This window comes from Hyla sarda, chromosome 9, assembly GCF_029499605.1.
Source record: "Hyla sarda isolate aHylSar1 chromosome 9, aHylSar1.hap1, whole genome shotgun sequence".
NCBI lineage: Eukaryota > Metazoa > Chordata > Amphibia > Anura > Hylidae > Hyla > Hyla sarda.
Genome location: NC_079197.1, coordinates 15,233,385 through 15,252,046, shown reverse-complemented (window position 1 = coordinate 15,252,046; position 18,662 = coordinate 15,233,385). Strand labels below are relative to the sequence as shown.

Below are 18,662 nucleotides of genomic sequence, written 5' to 3'. Positions count from 1 at the left end.
CGCACAACACGTCCAATCTTACAGCAGATGGGCTACAGCAGCAGAAGACCACACCAGGGGCCACTCCTGTCAGCTAAGAGCAGGAAACTGAGGCTACAATTCACACAGGCACCAAAACTGGACAATGGAAGATGGAAGAACGCTGTCTGGTCTGAGGAGTCTCTATTTCAGCTGTTACATTCGGATGGCAGGGGCAGAATTTGGTGTAAACAATATAAAAGAATGAATCCATCCTGTCATGTGTCAGTGGTTCAGGCTGGTGGTGTAATGGTGGGAGGGGGGAGACATTTGGGCACTTTGGGCCTTTTAGTACCAATTGATCCTGGTATAAACACTACAACCTACCATGTCCGTCCCTTTATGACCACAGTGTCCCCTTTATCTTCAGATGATACTTCCAGCAGGATAATGCCCCAAGTCACATGACATCATCTCATACAGGACAATGAGGTCACATGACATCATCTCATACAGGACAATGAGGTCACATGACATCTTCTCATACAGGACAATGAGGTCACATGACATCTTCTCATACAGGACAATGAGGTCACATGACATCATCTCATACAGGACAATGAGGTCACATGACATCTTCTCATACAGGACAATGAGGTCACATGACATCTTCTCATACAGGACAAATGAGGTTACTGGACTCCAATGGCCTCCACAGTGACCAGATCTCATCCAACAGATCACCGCTAGGATGTGGTGGAACCGGAGATTCTCATCATGGATGCGCAGCTGGCAAATCTACAGCAACTGCATGATGTCATCATGTCTATATGGAGAACTGTGTGATGTCATCATGTCTATATGGAGAACTGTGTGATGTCATCATGTCCATATGGAGGAACTGTGTGATGTCATCATGTCCATATGGAGGAACTGTGTGATGTCATCATGTCCATATGGAGGAACTGTGTGATGTCATCATGTCTATATGGAGAACTGTGTGATGTCATCATGTCCATATGGAGGAACTGTGTGATGTCATCATGTCTATATGGAGAACTGTGTGATGTCATCATGTCTATATGGAGGAACTGTGTGATGTCATCATGTCCATATGGAGCAAAATCTCTGAGGAATGTTTCCAGCGCCTTGTAGAAAGTATAAAGGGCGTCTGACCCAGGACTAGCACTGTGTACCTAATAAAGTGGCTTGTAAGTGAATATGCAAAGTAGTTTTTAATCAAAGATATGATCTAAGCAGCAGCAGGACACAGACACCTGAGGGGAGCGTTGTGCTGTAGTTTTCTTGGATTATTGTCTGGTTTTTGTAGGTCCTGTTCTCTACAATTGGCCTATTGTCCTGGTAGAGAACACAGCAAGGCTTTTATTTATTTTTTTCTCTGAAGAGTAGAAATGGCTTAGACTGTAGAAAATGTGTTGGCTCAGTTGGTGGTGATTGCTTTCTCGTTCCATCACATACCTATTGTACCTGTCTCTGGCTATGACCCTGTGGGCTGCGGCTCCAGACTTGGAGACTGTGAAGTATCTGTGGACTTGGCCGATCATCATCATCATCATCATCATTCTTGTGACTCAGAGCTGTCACTGTTTTCATAGGGAATCTGTCACAATAAAAACACAGTCCATGATGATATATACAATACAGTACAGTCTGCAGGTATCATGTTATATAGCAGGAGGAGCTGAGCAGATGATATATACAATACAGTACAATCTGCAGATATCATGTTATAGAGCAGGAGGAGCTGAGCAGATGATATATACAATACAGTACAATCTGCAGGTATCATGTTATAGAGCAGGAGGAGCTGAGCAGATGATATATACAATACAGTACAATCTGCAGATATCATGTTATAGAGCAGGAGGAGCTGAGCAGATGATATATACAATACAGTACAATCTGCAGATATCATGTTATAGAGCAGGAGGAGCTGAGCAGATGATATATACAATACAGTACAATCTGCAGGTATCATGTTATATAGCAAGAGGAGCTCAGCAGATGATATAATACAATACAGTACAATCTGCAGATATCATGTTATAGAGCAGGAGGAGCTGAGCAGATGATATATACAATACAGTACAATCTGCAGGTATCAGGTTATATAGCAAGAGGAGCTCAGCAGATGATATAATACAATACAGTACAATCTGCAGGTATCATGTTATAGAGCAGGAGGAGCTGAGCAGATGATATATACAATACAGTACAATCTGCAGGTATCAGGTTATAGAGCAGGAGGAGCTGAGCAGATGATATATACAATACAGTACAATCTGCAGGTATCATGTTATAGAGCAGTAGGAGCTGAGCAGATGATATATACAATACAGTACAATCTGCAGGTATCATGTTATAGAGCAGGAGGAGCTGAGCAGATGATATATACAATACAGTACAATCTGCAGGTATTATGTTAGAGCAGTAGGAGCTGAGCAGATGATATATACAATACAGTACAATCTGCAGGTATTATGTTAGAGCAGTAGGAGCTGAGCAGATGATATATACAATACAGTACAATCTGCAGGTATTATGTTAGAGCAGTAGGAGCTGAGCAGATGATATATACAATACAGTACAATCTGCAGGTATCATGTTATAGAGCAGGAGGAGCTGAGCAGATGATTTTAAATCAACTGGTGCCAGAAAGTTAAACAGATTTGTAAATGACTTCTATTAAAAAAAATCTTTATCCTTCCAGTACTTTTTAGCAGCTGTATGCTACAGAGGAAATTCTTTTCTTTTTTAATTTCTTTTTTGTCTTGTCCACAGTGCTCTCTGCTGACCCCCTCAGTCCGTGTCGGGAACTGTCCAGCGCAGCATAGGTTTGCTATGGGGATTTTCTCCTGCTCTGGACAGTTCCTGATACGGGCATCAAGCAGAGAGCACTGTGGACAAGACATATAAGAAATTCAAAAAGAAAAGAATTTCCTCTGTAGCATACAGCTGCTAATAAGTACTGGAAGGATAAAGATATTTTTTTTTTAGTAGAAGTCATTTACAAATCTGTTTAACTTTCTGGCACCAATTGATAAAAAAAAAAAAATTTCCCCAGAGTACCCCTTTTAACCCTGGATAATCAAAGTAGTCAAGTGGACGGCCCTAATTAGTTATTGACAGCTCTCTACATTCCCTTTTACATACAGATAGCTGATCTGAGTAGGACCGCCCACATGACTATTTAGGCCACAATAAGCCGAGATATACACAGGTAAGTGACAAGTTGGAATGTTTCCCAGATAACTATAGATCATCTGCTCAGTTCCTCCTGCTCTCTACCATGGTACCCGCAGATTGGCATTTTCAATTTGACAGGCTCCGAACACAGGAGCCGGCGTTGGGAGCTCGTGATGTCATAGCCCCGCTCCCTCACAACGTCACGCCCCGCCCCTTCAATGCAAGTCTATGGGAGGGGGCGTGGCAGTTGTCACGCCCCCTCCCATAGACTTGCATTGAGGGGGTGGGGTGTCATGAGGGGGCGGGGCTATGATGACATCACGAGCTCCAGCATTCGGAACAGTTTGTTCCAAACGCTGAGCAGCGGAGTACCCCTTTAAGATTTGATCAATATTTGATCTCCAACCAGAAACTCCTAATCTCCAAAACTACAACTCCAACCAACGCCAGGATGTCAACGTCAAGCAATGTGATGTCATTAGTGTCCTCTCATCTTTATATTTAGAAAAAACAAACAAACAAAAAAAAAAGACCTGTTTTACTTGTCTCTGTCTCCATTCCTGTGCTGACCAGCGGTTCTGCCTCTGATCTGTGCTCCGACATTACATAAGCAGCGGGTGCTAAAAGGAAGAATGTCCAGCGCCAAACTCGGGAACAGCACTTTTATTGTATAGTCTTCGAAGACCTCAAACTGACTCAAGTGACGCGTTTCGGCCTCACAGGAAAGCCTTAGTCATAAGCAGCGGATGTCACATGACCACTGCAGCCTTGGCAGTCACGCTCAGTACTCCTGAGTACGGAGGGTGACTGCCAAGACCACCGAATAGCTGGAGCGGTCAACTGGCGTCCACTGCCTATGTAACACCAAAGCGCCAACCATGGGCGGAGATAAGTTTTTGTTTTGTTTTATTTTGTTTTTGTTGGATTTTTCCAAAATTGGAAAAGGCTGGAGAGGGCTGACAAAAACTTGGGCGCCACAATGAAATTCTTCCTTGCCATGGTGACGAGCACTGGTCTACAGCACTTGCCAGTATTTTCTAAATAGGGTGCCTCCAGCTGTTGCAAAACGACACCGCTAAGTATGCTGGAGGCACCCTGGTTGGGAAACACTGACATATATACTATTTAGTTTAGTTACAGTTTATACATCTGCCGCCCGTAACATGTAACTTTTCTTTCCTCTTTATAGCTAAAGGAATTTCAACAGAAGGCGACTCCACCTGCTCCTGCGGGCGGCAAGAAGAAGAAAAAGGCCAAAGAGTCAAACAGCCGTCCTGACACCCCCAATCGTCTCTCACCAGACCCCGTAAGTTACAGGACCTGATGACCTTGTTCACATTAACCCTTTTGGGGTGATTTTTTGAGGGGGTATTATGAACACTGGTTACAGCTCTGACTCTAGGTTTAGGTATATTGTTAAAGGGGTACTCCACCCCTAGACATCTTATCCCCCTGTCAAAAGGATAGGGGTTAAGATGTCTGATCTCTGGGGACCCCCGCGATCTCCCTGCTGCCCCCGGCATTCGTTTAGAGCTTCGGGTGCAGCACCGGAGGCTCTTGACGTCACGGACACGCCCCCTCAATGCAAGTCTATGAGAGGGGGCGTGACGTCCGTCACACCCCCTCCCATGGACTTGCATTGAGGAGGCGTGTCCGTGATGTCACAAGCGGGGCGTGGCAGAGTTCTCTTTTTAATGATCCAGCATATGTCTGCACAGGGATGAAGTTGTCCTCTCTTTGTCCGGTCTCCTACACAGTAATTTTATCTGTTCCTCGGAAAGCAGAGGGCCAGGTTCTTTTGGCTTTATTATAGTTTTCCGTAAAGGTTGTCACCAAATTTCCTAAAATCCGAAATGTCAAGTTTGCTTTGTTTTTGCAGTTATGCATGATCAGTGGATGTATTACTTCTTAACAACGCAGAATTATTTAGGCTCTGTCCACGTTTAGTTTTGAGCTTACATAGGAGTTGGTGTTGAGGGAACTTATAGTAAATGTGGCTGATACAGTTCTAGTAGACCCGAGACTGTGCATCTAGGTATAGGAAAGTATATTTATTGGGGGGGGGGAATGGTTACAGCTACTCATACCAGCCCAGTGGTGTATTCTGGGTGCATGGGAAGGAGAGATGAGAAAAGCTACAAATCCAAACCATCGCTCTACTTTACAACTGTTTTTCCAAGCTCCCTGATTCCCTGGCAAAGTGCGTTCAGACTTTTCTTGGGACTCAGAGCATTTCTGAATTCATTACTGATGAAAATAATTTTCTAGACGCAACAAATCCACCGCTGATGCTTCGGTTTCATACATTTGTAATGTAGCTTTCAAATCCTCTCATGCATGGAATCCTTTTGAGGAAAATACATATACATGTGTGTATATGTGATAATAAATATATATATTTTACTTACACACACACACGTGTGTGTATATGTATATGTATATATATATATATATATATAATCTATCTCTATCTTACACATGTGTGTGAATATAATATATACAGTGGTCCCTCAACATACGATGGTAATCCGTTCCAAATGAACCATCGTTTGTTGAAACCTTCGTATGTTGAGGGATCCGTGCAATGTAAAGAATAGGAAGTTGTACTCCCCTGTCCCCGCCGCTCCGGACCGTCACCACTCTTCACCGCTGCCCTGGATGTTGCGCTCTATCGCTGTCGCCGCGTCCCCGTGATGTCCCCGCCGCCGCTCCGGAACGTCTCTGCTGCCCGGGATCGTCGCTCTCATGTCGCCGTCATCACGTCACTACGCACGCCGCTCCTATTGGATGATGGGATGGCGTGCGCGGTGACGTGATGACGACGATGGAGAGCGCCGGCGATGGAGGGGATCCCGAAGAGGAGCTCCGGAGCCCCGAGGACAGGTAGGAGACAATCACCAGAGCACACGGGGCACCGTAAACGGCTATCCGGCGGCAGCTGAAGCAGTCTGCGCTGCCGGATAGCCGTTTATGCGATGGCCCCGACATACAAAAGCATCGTATGTTGATGCTGCCTTCAACATGTGATAGTCTCTGAGAGTCCATCGCATGTTGAAATTATCGAATGTCGGGGCCATCGTAGGTCAGGGGGGGGTCACTGTACACATATCACATACACACATATCTATAGCTACATTTTTATAATTACGTATATGTATTCCCCCTTGTATACCTCTGATGTGTTCATAGGCTTCAATGCAGAGAGAAGCGAAAGCTACAGTACAAATCTACAATACAGAAGCATCAGCCTCCTGTGAAGAAGCTGTAAAAGCGAAACGCTTGTTGGCTGTGCGCTGAACTTTTGCTTTCAATAAAGTTATGTTGATGTGTGCTGCAGAGATCTCCTTTCTCCACGTTGCCATTAATATTAGTTGTTACCCAGCTTTCCTAGGTACAGAGAGGACTGACAGTTTAGTAGAATATGTCTTGGCTTAAGAGGTTGATGCAATGAAATGAGGAAACGCTCTCTTGAATAATTTTTTGGTTGTGTATTGATCGTTGTGACTGTACCCTGTCCCTGAGCACCTCTGGCTGACAGGCCGCTTCTTGTCTGGCAGCCTTGTTCATTATACATGCATACATCTAGTTTCTTATAGGAAGTCTGCGGTATCTTAGATCTGCCATCTCCAGCTCTTACCAATATGATTTGCAAATTCTAATTAAGGACAAATTTGGTAAAACCTGAAAATCCAGATTGACCAGCAGTTATGTATAGTCTCCCATTACCCCCAGTGCTTAGCCAAGTGATGTGCAGTTTCTGATGGCTGTTCCGCAGCTATAGTAGCTCCTGGGATGTGTATGAGACAGTGTTTTCCAACCAGGGTGCTTCCAGCTGTTGCAAAACTACAACTCCCAGCATGTCCGGACAGCCAACGGCTGTCCGGGCATGCTGGGAGTTGTAGTTTTGCAACCGGTAGCATTAAAGGCTTTTACTCTGGTGAAAAACTATTTATCTTAATTCAATTGGTGCCAGAAAGTTAAACATCTTTGTAAATTACGTCAATTAAAAAAAATCTTAATCCTTCCAGTACTTATCAGCTGCTGTATACTAGAGAGGAAGTTTTCCTTTGGCATTTCCTTTCTGAGTGACCACAGTACTCTCTGCTGATAACTCTGTCCAGTGTAGGAGCAAATCCCCATAGCAACCCTCTCCTGCTCTGGACAGTTTCTGACATGGACAGAGGTGTCAGCAGAGAGCACTGTGGTCAGACAGAAAAGAAATTCAAAAAGAAAAGAACTTCCACTGTAGTAAACAGCAGCTGATAAGTACTGGAAGCATTAAAAAGGGTTCTCCGGTGCTTAGACATCTTATCCCCTATCCAAAGACAGCTATCACGCCCCCTCCCATAGGCTTGCATTGAGGGGCGGAGCGTGAAGTCACACGGGGGCGGAGGCGTGACGTCACATGCTGCCGGCCCTGTGGTCGCCGTTAATCAGACCCGGAGCGAACACGCTCCAGGGACTGATTATAAACGGGGTGCCGCGTGCAAGGTCCCCAGCGGACTCCCGCCATCAGACATCTTATCCCCTATCCTTTGGATAGGGGATAAGATGTTTAGGCACTGGAGAACCCCTTTAAAAAATTTTAATAGAAGTAATTAAGGCTGCATTCACACTTCGTTTTTACATTACGGGTGCCGGATCCAGCTGGGGGAGGGGGCAAACCGGGCTCTCCCGTACCCCAGCCGGACCAGTGCTGAACTCCATTTACTTGAATGAGCCGACCGCAGTCAAATGGTGACTCCGGTCGGCTCATTTTTGACCCGTATGCGGTTTCCTGACCCGGCCTAAAACTGTAGTATACTACGGTTTTATTTCCAATCACAAAACCTCATACGGGTCAAAAATGAGCCGACCGGAGTCACCATTTGACTGCGATCGGCTCATTCAAGTAAATGGAGTTCAGCACTGGTCCGGCTGGGGTACGGGAGAGCCCGGTTTGCCCCTCCCCCAGCTGGATCCGACACCCGTAATGTAAAAACGATGTGTGAATGTAGCCTAACAAATCTGTTTAACTTTCTGGCACCAGTTGGTTTAATATAGGTTTCCACCGGAGTACCCCTTTAAAGGAGCACTATCAGGTTGGTGTAAGGAGCGGAGATATGGAAGCTGTTTACATCAGGGAGGTTCTTTTAGCTTCAGATACAGGTGGATTTGTGGCTTGTACCTGTCGCAGAGGTGCAGTTTTGTTACTCTGTTTCATATGCTCTCCCCTTCACCGCTTATCTGCCTTCTCCCTTTCTCTCTCTGTTTCTCTCACTGTCTTCAGATTGAGGCCATATTGAAGGGGCTGGTATCTGATCTCCATAGATCCAATGGGGTATCCATCCCCGGTTTGGGAGACGTGAAGGTGAGCTATATACGGGGAGCGTCTGCCATTCTCATTTTTTGGCTAAACTTTTCTGTGCTCGTCTACCCTGCACCCCTGATGCATGCCGGCTGGTTTACATTATGCTTTTTATGTTTTACCTTCTCCTTCCTGGTCATTATAGTTCATTTATTAGGGGTGCAGTGGATTTGTTACCCCTGTTATTGTGCATCACAAAGTCACTAGAGCATAAGGAACCTGTGTACAATTGTGTTACACACGTGTGTGTGTATATGTGAATGTATATGTGTGTATATATAATTTACATGGAGACTAGCTTTATGTTGTTGCATTGTCTACTATATATGACGTATTTTTTTTATTTTTTTACTGTGCAAAGTGAAAAGCCTCCTTTTTAAACGTCACTAATTTATATTCTAGAGCAGTCTTTCCCCAACCCATGCCCCTCCAGCTGTTACAAAACTACAACTCCCAGCATGCCCGGACAGCCGTTGGCATGCTGGGAGTTGTAGTTTTGCTACAGCTGGAGGCACCCTGGTTGGGAAACACTGCTATAGATTAATAAGAGGGGGCTGCTATGTTCCTCATTCTTACTTCATGAAAAATCTTTTTTACTCATTTTTTTTATTTTTTTATTTCAAGTTTTTTTTTTTTTTTTTTCTTGCTTCCAGTACCAATACTGGTATCTGTATCAGTGCCGATACCTGACATTTGCATGAGTCCCTGATACCTGCTGACCTTATACTATATAAAAAAATAAAAAAACCTATTCCATTTTCCAATGCTCTTCCGCTAAGCCCTCTAAATCGTTCGCTCAGTTATCCTGAGTGGTGCAGGACCTGCCATGCAATGAATTGGCGTCATCGTCAGAAGGTCCTGCACCACTAACAGAGTGAAGGATGCAGAAGCCTCAGTGCAGGAGTAAAGGGAGTGGAAATTTTATTATTCTCTTTTTGGAGAGGATTTATTGGGGGGCGTTTACCTAATAGGAGGTTCCCTAACTACATACCGGGGCTTCTACCTACCTAACTTCTACTGAATAGGAAGAAGCCCCCAGTAGGTAGGGAATCTCCCTTATTATAAATACGCCTGAGTAGGCGGTAGGCAATTTCCGTCCACCCCCACCCCCCCCTCGGGGAGTCCTTATTTGCTAGGACCCTTATTTGGAAGGACCCTCCAGCTGGTAGTTAACCCCACCTTCCATTAGGTAGAAGCTCCCAGAAGATAGGAATGGAATCCTCTCTTAAGTAGAACCCCAGTAGGTAGGTAGGGAATCACCCGCTGGTAGGACTCCCCACCTACCTACTCAGACTTCTACCTAATTGAGAGGATTCCCTACCTACTGGGAGCTTCTACCTAATAGGGGGGATTCCTTACCTGTCTTCTGTTGGCTTCTACCTAATGGAGGGAGGGGATTACCTACTTGCTGAGGGCTTCTACCCAAATGGGGGGGATTAGTATTCCCTACCTAACTATTGTGGCATATCTTAATTGTGAAGGCCTCGTGTTCATCTTTTGCCTAAGGCTTCGCAAAGTCTAGCGCCACCTCTGCTGTCACATGACCATAGAGAAGAATTGGTTATTGGTATTGGTGAGTACTTTGGGTGGGGTGAGGTGGGGGGGGGGGGGGGGAGTATTGGTACTCATTGGATACTTATAAAAATGGTATCCGGACATCCCTATTCTATATACTGCAGGGTATTTTGTAGAGACTTTAGTGTAGTGTAGCTGGGCGACCTTTGGCACTTCGCTGGGTTATAACCTCTGTTTGTCTTTGTGACAGCTGGAGGGCGGGATGGTACCTCTGGTACATTCCAGCGCTGGTTTATGGCGTCTGTGTGATGGTTATATAGAGCCGACAGGTTTCCTCATGGACGGGCTGAAGAGGTAACAGTACAGGTATCTGGGTGTATTCACACGTGGCGGCTTTGCCGATAAAAATTTGTGCAGCAGGAAATCCCTTCCATACATGTGAATGAGGCCCCATCTACACCATGGATTCCTGTAAACCCCTGTTCAGATGAGGCGGTAAAAATGTGCCCATCCATATTACAGGGGTCCAACGTTGTTTTTATGCACAAGACCCGCACCCGAAAGTACTGTAGAAAAAGTCTTCTAACTTTACTGTTGTCTTTTACCTTTCCCAGCATTCTATACGACCAGAGACAATATGTCATAAGTCACATGGTCTCCAGGGGGCGTGGCTATACTGCAGCGGGCAAGCAGAAATCATTACTTCAGTAAATCTTTTCCACCCGCTGCAGCATAGCCACACCCCCATGTGACTTTTGACATATTTGGGGGGGGGAGAGTCCTCAAGACCTTTACTGAGGAAAAGTCGGCCAGTTGCCCATAGCAACCAATCGTTTCGCTTCTTTAATTTTTCAGAGGCCTTTTTTGAAAGTGAAAGAAGCGATCTGATTGGTTGCTATAGGCAACTGGTCGACTTTCCCTCCGCACAGGTTTTGATGAATCTCCCCCATTGTCTCTGGCCGCATGGAATGCTGGGAAAGGTCAGAGACAACAGTCAAATAAAATGACTTCTGGGCGCAGTTTCTGTCTATAAATGGGCAAAATGTTACAAGGAGGTAATAGAAGCAGATTACACTGTATTATACCTTGGCATCGTGGGCACAAAGCCTGAAGAAAACAACATTCTGGAATACCCCTTTAAGCACCAGGTAACACCTATAGGAGACAAAACTTAATGGGGGAGATTAATCAAGACCTCTCCAGAGAAAAAGTTGCTGAGTTGCCCATAGCAACCAACCAATCACATCGCTTCTTACATTTTTCAGAGGCCTTTTAAAAAATGAAAGCAGCGATCTGGTTGGTTGCTATGGGCAACTCAGTAACTTTCCTCTGGACAGGTTTTGATAAATCTCCCCCTTAAAGGGGTACTTTCACTGGGAATTTTTTTTTATTTATTTTTTTAATCAACTGGTGCCAGAAAGTTAAACAGATTTGTAAATTACTTCTATAAAAAAATAAAATAAAAAAATCTTAATCCTTCCAGTACTTATCAGCTGCTGTATACTACAGAGGAAGTTCTTTTCTTTTTTAATTTCCTTTCTATCTGACCACAGTGCACTCTGCTGCCACCTCTGTCCACCTTGCTCAAAGACACATCGTGCAGACTTTTACTTATCCACATTGGGTGGTTATTTTTCTGCTTTCCTGTATTTTGTTATAAGTTTGGAAAAATCCATATATAAAAGGAAGACCTTTTTGCAGTTTAAACAGCGTGGGTGAATTTCTTTTTCATGACTGTGTATATACTGGGATTAGAGCACCCAGTCACCACACTGCACCCTAGGACACAAGTCCCTTCCCTAGATATATTAGCCACCTCTGTCCATGTCAGGAACTGTCCCAGAGCAGGAGAGGTTTTCTATGGGGATTTTCTCCTGCTCTGGACAGTTCCTAAAATGGACAGCAGAGGTCAGCAGAGAGCACTGTGGTCAGACAGAAAGGAAATTCAAAAAGAAAAGAAATTCCTGTGGATCATAACAGCAGCTGATAAGTACTGGAAGGATTAAGATTTTTTTAAATAGAAGTAATTCACAAATCTGTTTAACTTTCTGGCACCGGTTGATTTAGAAAAAAATGTTTTCCAGTGGAGTACCCCTTTAATGTCTAGACCAGTGTCTCCCTACCAGGGTGCCTCGTAAGTTGCAAAACTACAACCCCCAGCATGCCCGGACAGCCGAAGGCTGTCCGGGCATGCTGGGAGTTGTAGTTTTGCAACAGTTGGAAGTGCCCTGATTTGCTGCAGGATGGGTATTGCCGGGCTCTCCGCTCTGACGGGCCGTCTTGCCATTTGCCTCTCCTTGGATCTGCACTAATCCTGGCAGGATATGATGTTTGTTTAGAATCAAACGTATCAATGTCGCCCGTCTTGAGGCATCTGTGGCGGCAGCTGCCAGGCATTCCTCCTCCGCTGTGACTGGCACAGGATGCCTGGAGCGCCATAAAATCCTTCCCACTTTAAGTGTCGGTGATGGGCTTGTCCTGCCAAGGAGCAGCTGACTTTTTATTTATTTTTTAAACTTCTATTGCATAGTATTTACTATTTCCCCTCTCATGTACGTTGTATCAGGGAGAATAAGAAGCATCAGTTGTGCTGTTTCACTTTAGACCAGTGTTCTCCAAATTTGTAGACCTCCAGCTGTTGCAAAACTACAACTCCCAGCATGCTGGGAGTTCTATTTGTGCAACTGCTGGAGGCACCCTGGTTGAGGAAACATCGCTCCGGAGGCACCGTGGTTGGGGAAGCATTGCTCTGGAGTCATATCAAAAGTTTTTATCTGTTGGTGTCTGAGCTTTCAGACCCCGACCGATCATGAGAATGAGCCCGTAAAAGAGCGCGCTAAGGCTGCATTCACACCACATTTTTGCAGTAGAGTTCCCGTTTACGTTTTCAATGTGAAAACCGTACGGAAGCGTATTAAAAACTGTATGCATGACTCTCCATTGAAAACCGTATGCCAAACAATGCATCCGTTTTGCGTCCTGTACAGTTTTGTCCAGTTTTTTTCCCGTACCCAAAACCGTAGCCTACCATGATTTTTGGTCCGGGTGAAAAACCGTATACTTTGTTTTTTAATTAAATTATTTTTTTTTTAACATGGGAGTCAATGGGAACCGTACAGAACTGTATGTACGTACGGTTCCATCCGGTTTTTGACTTTGCACAGTTTTTTTTATTTTTTATTGGAATTTCAATCAAACAAGTGAAACTTTATTCATAATGAAGTGAAAAGTTAAAAACGTATGCATTTTTTTAAAATTAAAAACGGATGCAACCAGACATCATTTTTCAAACCGTATACGGGTTAAAATTTGTACACACGTTTTGATACAGTTTAGTCAGGTTTTGAGGAATCTGTTTTTCATCAAAAACCTGATACGGGAAACTGTATTGTAAAATCGTGGTGTGAATGCAGCCTAATTGTGTTCTCTCCCAGCTCTGTGTCACGTGACCTGTACGGGCTCATAATGTAAGTCAATGGGGCTGTCCAGGACTCCCAAGTGCTTCTCTTCCATGCTCGTTTTAGTCATTGGTCAGGGTTCGAACACTCAAACCCTGACAGATTTAGCATTTTCTAGAAACAGGTCAAAAAGTTTTTAAAGTTTCATACATTAACAGATACCCTTTAACCATGCACGCTACAGAATTTCCGAGCAGATATATTCTGGTACGGCAGCCTCATATTGTCTTAAAGGGGTACTCTGGTGGAAAACAAATGTTTTCAAATCAACTGGTGCCGGAAAGTTAAACAGATTTGTAAATGACTTCTATATAATTATCTTAATCCTTCCAGTACTTATCAGCTGCTGTATGCTCCACAGGAAGTCGTGTAGTTCTTTCCAGTCTGACCACAGTGCTCTCTGCCGACACCTCTGTCCGTGTCAGGAACTGTCCAGAGCAGGAGAGATTTGTTATGGAGATTTGCTCCTGCCCTGGACAGTTCCTGACACGGACAGAGGTGTCAGCAGAGAGCATTGTGGTCAGACTGGAAAGAACTACACAACTAACTTTGGAGCATACAGCAGCTGGAAAGATGGTCAAAAGTACTGGAAAGATGGCCGTTGGCTGTCCAGGCATGCTGGGAGTTGTAGTTTTGCAACATTAGGGGTCCACAATTTGAAGACCACAGCTCCTATGCCAATTGTTCTCCATCTTTGGACTTTAAAGGGGTACTCCGCTGCTCAGCGTTTGGAACAAACTGTTCCGAACGCTCAGTGCCGGGAGCTCGTGAGGTCATAACTGCGCCCCCTCATGATGTCACGCCCCGTCCCCACAATGCAAGTTTATGCAAGGGGGCGTGACGTCACGAGCTACTGGCGCCGGCTCCAGTGTTCGGAACAGTTTGTTCCAAATGCTGAGCTGCCGAATACCCCTTTTTAAAGGAGTACGCCAGAGAAAATTTACTTATCACCTATCTACAGTATAGGGGATAAGTAGCTGATTGCAGGGGGCCCCATCGGTTGGTCCCCCCCCCCTTAACGCTTGACCGCATGGTCAGATAAGTACTGTGGGTTGTTTGTAGTCTGATAGCATTGAAATACATAGGTCTGCATGAAGATTTGTTTATTTTTTGATTGACCCTAGTAACTGTTGCATTGGTTTGTTAGTATCCTATATGCAGAGCAGCACTGGGGCTGTTATCAGACATTCCTCCTCATTGAGGCCGCAGTACACAGCGCGCACAAACCCACGGAGACAGGAAGTGACAAGTCCTAAGTGTTATTCACAGGCGTCGCTTCCCCCCTCCCTGCTGATCCTTCATCCCAACACCTCTGTAACTGGTCAAACTGGAACCCATGACAGGTAGGAATGTGAGTCAGTGGCGACACATCACTGCCTAGGTTACATCCACCGTGTAAACGACAAGGTTTGCGCTGGAAAAAAACTACCGCCCCTCACCAGTCTGCAGAACCATGGGGAAAAAAAACTCTCGGGCCTTGTTCACATGGCAAAATCCGGCAGAAAAATTCAGATTGTAAATTCTGTAGCAAAAATAAAAATGCTTAAATTGCCATGATCCAGCCAGTCACGTAACGCAACCAAAGGTATAGCCGGAGGTGCCGGCACCGGAGTTTTGGCTGTGCCCGTGGTTGTACAGATGAAGAAAGGAAAGGATCCCGGCACCAGCTTATCTTTTTTTTTTTTTTTTCAAATGTTCTTTTAAAGGGTTATTCCAGGCAAAAACTTTTTTTTATATATCAACTGGCTCCGGAAAGTTAAACAGATTTGTAAATTACTTCTATTAAAAAATCTTAATCCTTCCAATAGTTATTAGCTTCTGAAGATTATCTTAGTCGCAAATGTAGCTGACTCAGTAGGAGAAAGGCGAATCCACCCACAATGCCATTAATGTAGTCAGTCCATTTTATTCCTCCCTAATGTTGTTAATGTTTGTTTGTATTTAGTGTTTTGTAGTGTTTTTATTTTTATTTTTTTATTTGCCTCTATCACCAGACTGACCCCTTTTTATTTAAAGAGAACCTGTCACTTTAACAATGCAGTCCAATATTCAGGTATCAGGTTATAGAGCAGAAGGAGCTGATCAGATGATATATACAATACAGTACAATCTGTTGGTATCAGGTTATAGAGCAGGAGGAGCTGAGCAGATGATATATACAATACAGTACAATCTGCAGGTAACATGTTATAGAGCAGGAGGAGCTGAGCAGATGATATATACAATACAGTACAATCTGCACGTATCATGTTATAGAGCAGGAGGAGCTGAGCAGATGATATATACAATACAGTACAATCTGCAGGTAACATGTTATAGAGCAGGAGGAGCTGAGCAGATTATATATACAATACAGTACTATATGCAGGTATCAGGTTATAGAGCAGGAGGAGCTGAATAGATAATATATACAATACAGTACAATATGCAGATGTCATGTTATAGAGCAGGAGGAGCTGAGCAGATGGTATATACAATACAGTACAATCTGCAGGTATCATGTTATTGAGCAGGAGGAGCTGAGCAGATGGTATATACAATACAGTACAATCTGCAGGTATCATGTTATAGAGCAGGAGGAGCTGAGCAGATGATGTATACAATACAGTACAATCTGCAGGTATCATGTTATAGAGCAGGAGGAGCTGAGCAGATGATATATACAATACAGTACAATCTGCAGGTATCCTGTTATAGAGCAGGAGGAGCTGAGCAGATGATATATACAATACAGTACAATCTGCAGGTATGTTATAGAGCAGGAGGAGCTGAGCAGATAATATATACAATACAGTACAATCTGCAGGTATCATGTTATAGAGCAGGAGGAGCTGAGCAGATGATATATACAATACAGTACAATCTGCAGGTATCCTGTTATAGAGCAGGAGGAGCTGAGCAGATAATATATACATTACAGTACAATCTGCAGGTATTCCTACCTGTGGCTCTCCAGCCTTCTTTGAACTTCAATCCCCAGCATGCTGTCCGGGCATGCTGGGAGTTGTAGTTTTGCAACAGCTTGAGTTCCACAGTGTGAGACCAATGTAGTACACCATGTTTCTCCTTGGAGGGCTGCATAGTGATCTCCACCTAGATTGGTCTCCCCCTCCTCGTCTTATAAGATGCCCTGATGTTAAAAGGTCAGCCTGGTGACTGATGCTGTTTATACCATCCTACCCTTGTGTCATGTGGATCCATGTGCTGTGCTAACGCCCCCCTGTTGTGTGCTCTAACAGGTCCTCCTGGAGAGAGATGACGCTGATACTGAAATCCTATCAGAGGATATCCTGGAAAATTCTAACACCCCAACAGAAACCCAGTTTTATAACCCACTGTCCGAGGTGCCACACACTGCACTCACTCCTGTAGACATTACATAGCCTATCTCTACTTATCTCTCTTGGGTGAAATCGTGCTCTCTCTGCTTTTTTTTCCCAACCCACGGCTGTCCGGGCATGCTGGGAGTTGTAGTTTTGCAACAGCTGATTGCACCCTGGTTGGGAAACACTGTTCTATGCCTTTTTAAAGTGTAGTTAGTTGGCTATATATTCATGAAATTAAAAATTTTACTTTTTTCTAAATCTGAAACCTGTCAGCAAATTGCTGGTGATGGATCCTCTTTCCTAACAAGTCTATATTAAGAGTGCCCCATGCTGTCCTGCTGTTGTTGGGCTCTGGGTCTGTCCTGTTAATGTTGGAGCTGTCTTCACTCTGTACACCAAAGCATGATTGGGGAAAAAATAAATAAATTAAATTAAATTAAAAATAAAACCTCTGACAACAGCAACCAGAAACCTGCATGCTGATGGTTTCCGTGAAAAAAATAAAAATTATGTGAAAATGACCGTAAAACATAATGAAGTCCTATAAAGGCTGACGCTTTACTTTTAGAAGTTCCTGTCATCTTTTATGCTTTTTTTTTTTTTTTTGGAAAGCTAGAAATATCATGTATTTTAAAGCCGACGATAGGGGTCAGCTGATCGCTCTAGATCCGGCTACAGGATTGGCGAGAGAGACGAGCTCTTGCACCGTCAATGTTTGGTTAAATGGCGATTATTCCCTGTCCCTCCTGCTTGTCGGTGATGATAATCCTATATGAAATACATGATATTTAACTGCTGACCCCCATTTCTTTTCTCGGTGTTGGCCTTCCTATTATAGTTTGCATGCCGCCATGCCTGTGCCCTGCCTAGTTTGCCATCCTGAACTCTTCCTTTTTTTTTTTTTTTGCCATTCAGTATCTATGCTCATGTTTGTTCTGTTTTTGTTTTGCAGCAAAATGACTACGATAGTACAAAGATGGCGGCAGATTCCAAGAGGTGAGTGTGGGCTACATACAGCGGCGTTGTCATTGGGACACCCCAGTCTTCTCCCTGACCCCCATCTTGGCAGGATCATGAAAGCAGCAGAGCGAGCTCTACTATACTGTCTCTGTAGCGACCATAGATGTGAATGAGAGTTACATTAAAGGAGTACTCTACTACTTTACTTCTTATCCCCTATCCACGGGATAGTGGATAAGCGGCGTCCCCTGCGATCAGCAGCACGGCACCCCTCTCTCTTCATGCATGTAGCGGGGTCGACACCCCTCCCTCCATGCATCTTTTTCAGAGAGCTGGAAATACACGTGCGTTCCGAACCCTTCCGCGATGAGACACTTAGTCCCTAACTTGTGGGAAGGGAAAAAAGACGTAAAGTAGCGTAGTTCTCCTTTTAAGTGTTTCGTGAGCTGCACTGTGTCCATAGGGTGTTGGAAACTATATGACTTGCTGTGCTGTAGTCTCTGGAATTCACATTCACTTCTATGGGAGTCACAGAGGAGCTTAAAACGTTAATCACTTAGAGGAGTACTCTGGAATATGAAAACTTATCCCCAATCTAAAGGATAGGGGATAAGTTTCAGATCGCGGTGGGGTCTGACCATATGGGGCACACAGCACTTTGCTGAAATAGCGCGTGTCGACCACCACGTGACGCGGCGGCCGACAAGCCCCCTCAATGGATCTCTATGGCAGAGTGGGGGACTGCCGAATGCAGTTGAGGTGTGTCGGCCGCCGCTTCATGCGGTGGTCGGACACGCCCGCTTGCCGCTGACTGCCAGGGCCCCGTATGAGATCGCGGGTCATTCTGCCATTCTGGAAGATCGGATCGCTGCGGCAGTGCAGCGGGCGATC

The 18,662-nt window shown here is 44.5% G+C and overlaps 1 protein-coding gene across 4 annotated transcripts in view; it reads left to right on the top strand.

The window, feature by feature from the left end:
- Positions 1–18,662, top strand: part of GOLGA2 (golgin A2) — a 55,351-nt gene that overhangs the window by 2,867 nt on the left and 33,822 nt on the right. For 3 of the 4 annotated variants that reach the window (XM_056538639.1, XM_056538638.1, XM_056538637.1), the window contains exons 2-4: positions 4,355–4,471; positions 8,435–8,515; positions 17,764–17,807. In XM_056538639.1, coding sequence (XP_056394614.1) covers positions 4,355–4,471; positions 8,435–8,515; positions 17,764–17,807 — 242 coding nt within the window. The remainder of the gene's footprint in view (positions 1–4,354; positions 4,472–8,434; positions 8,516–17,763; positions 17,808–18,662) is intronic. The other variant, XM_056538640.1, reaches the window with a different exon arrangement.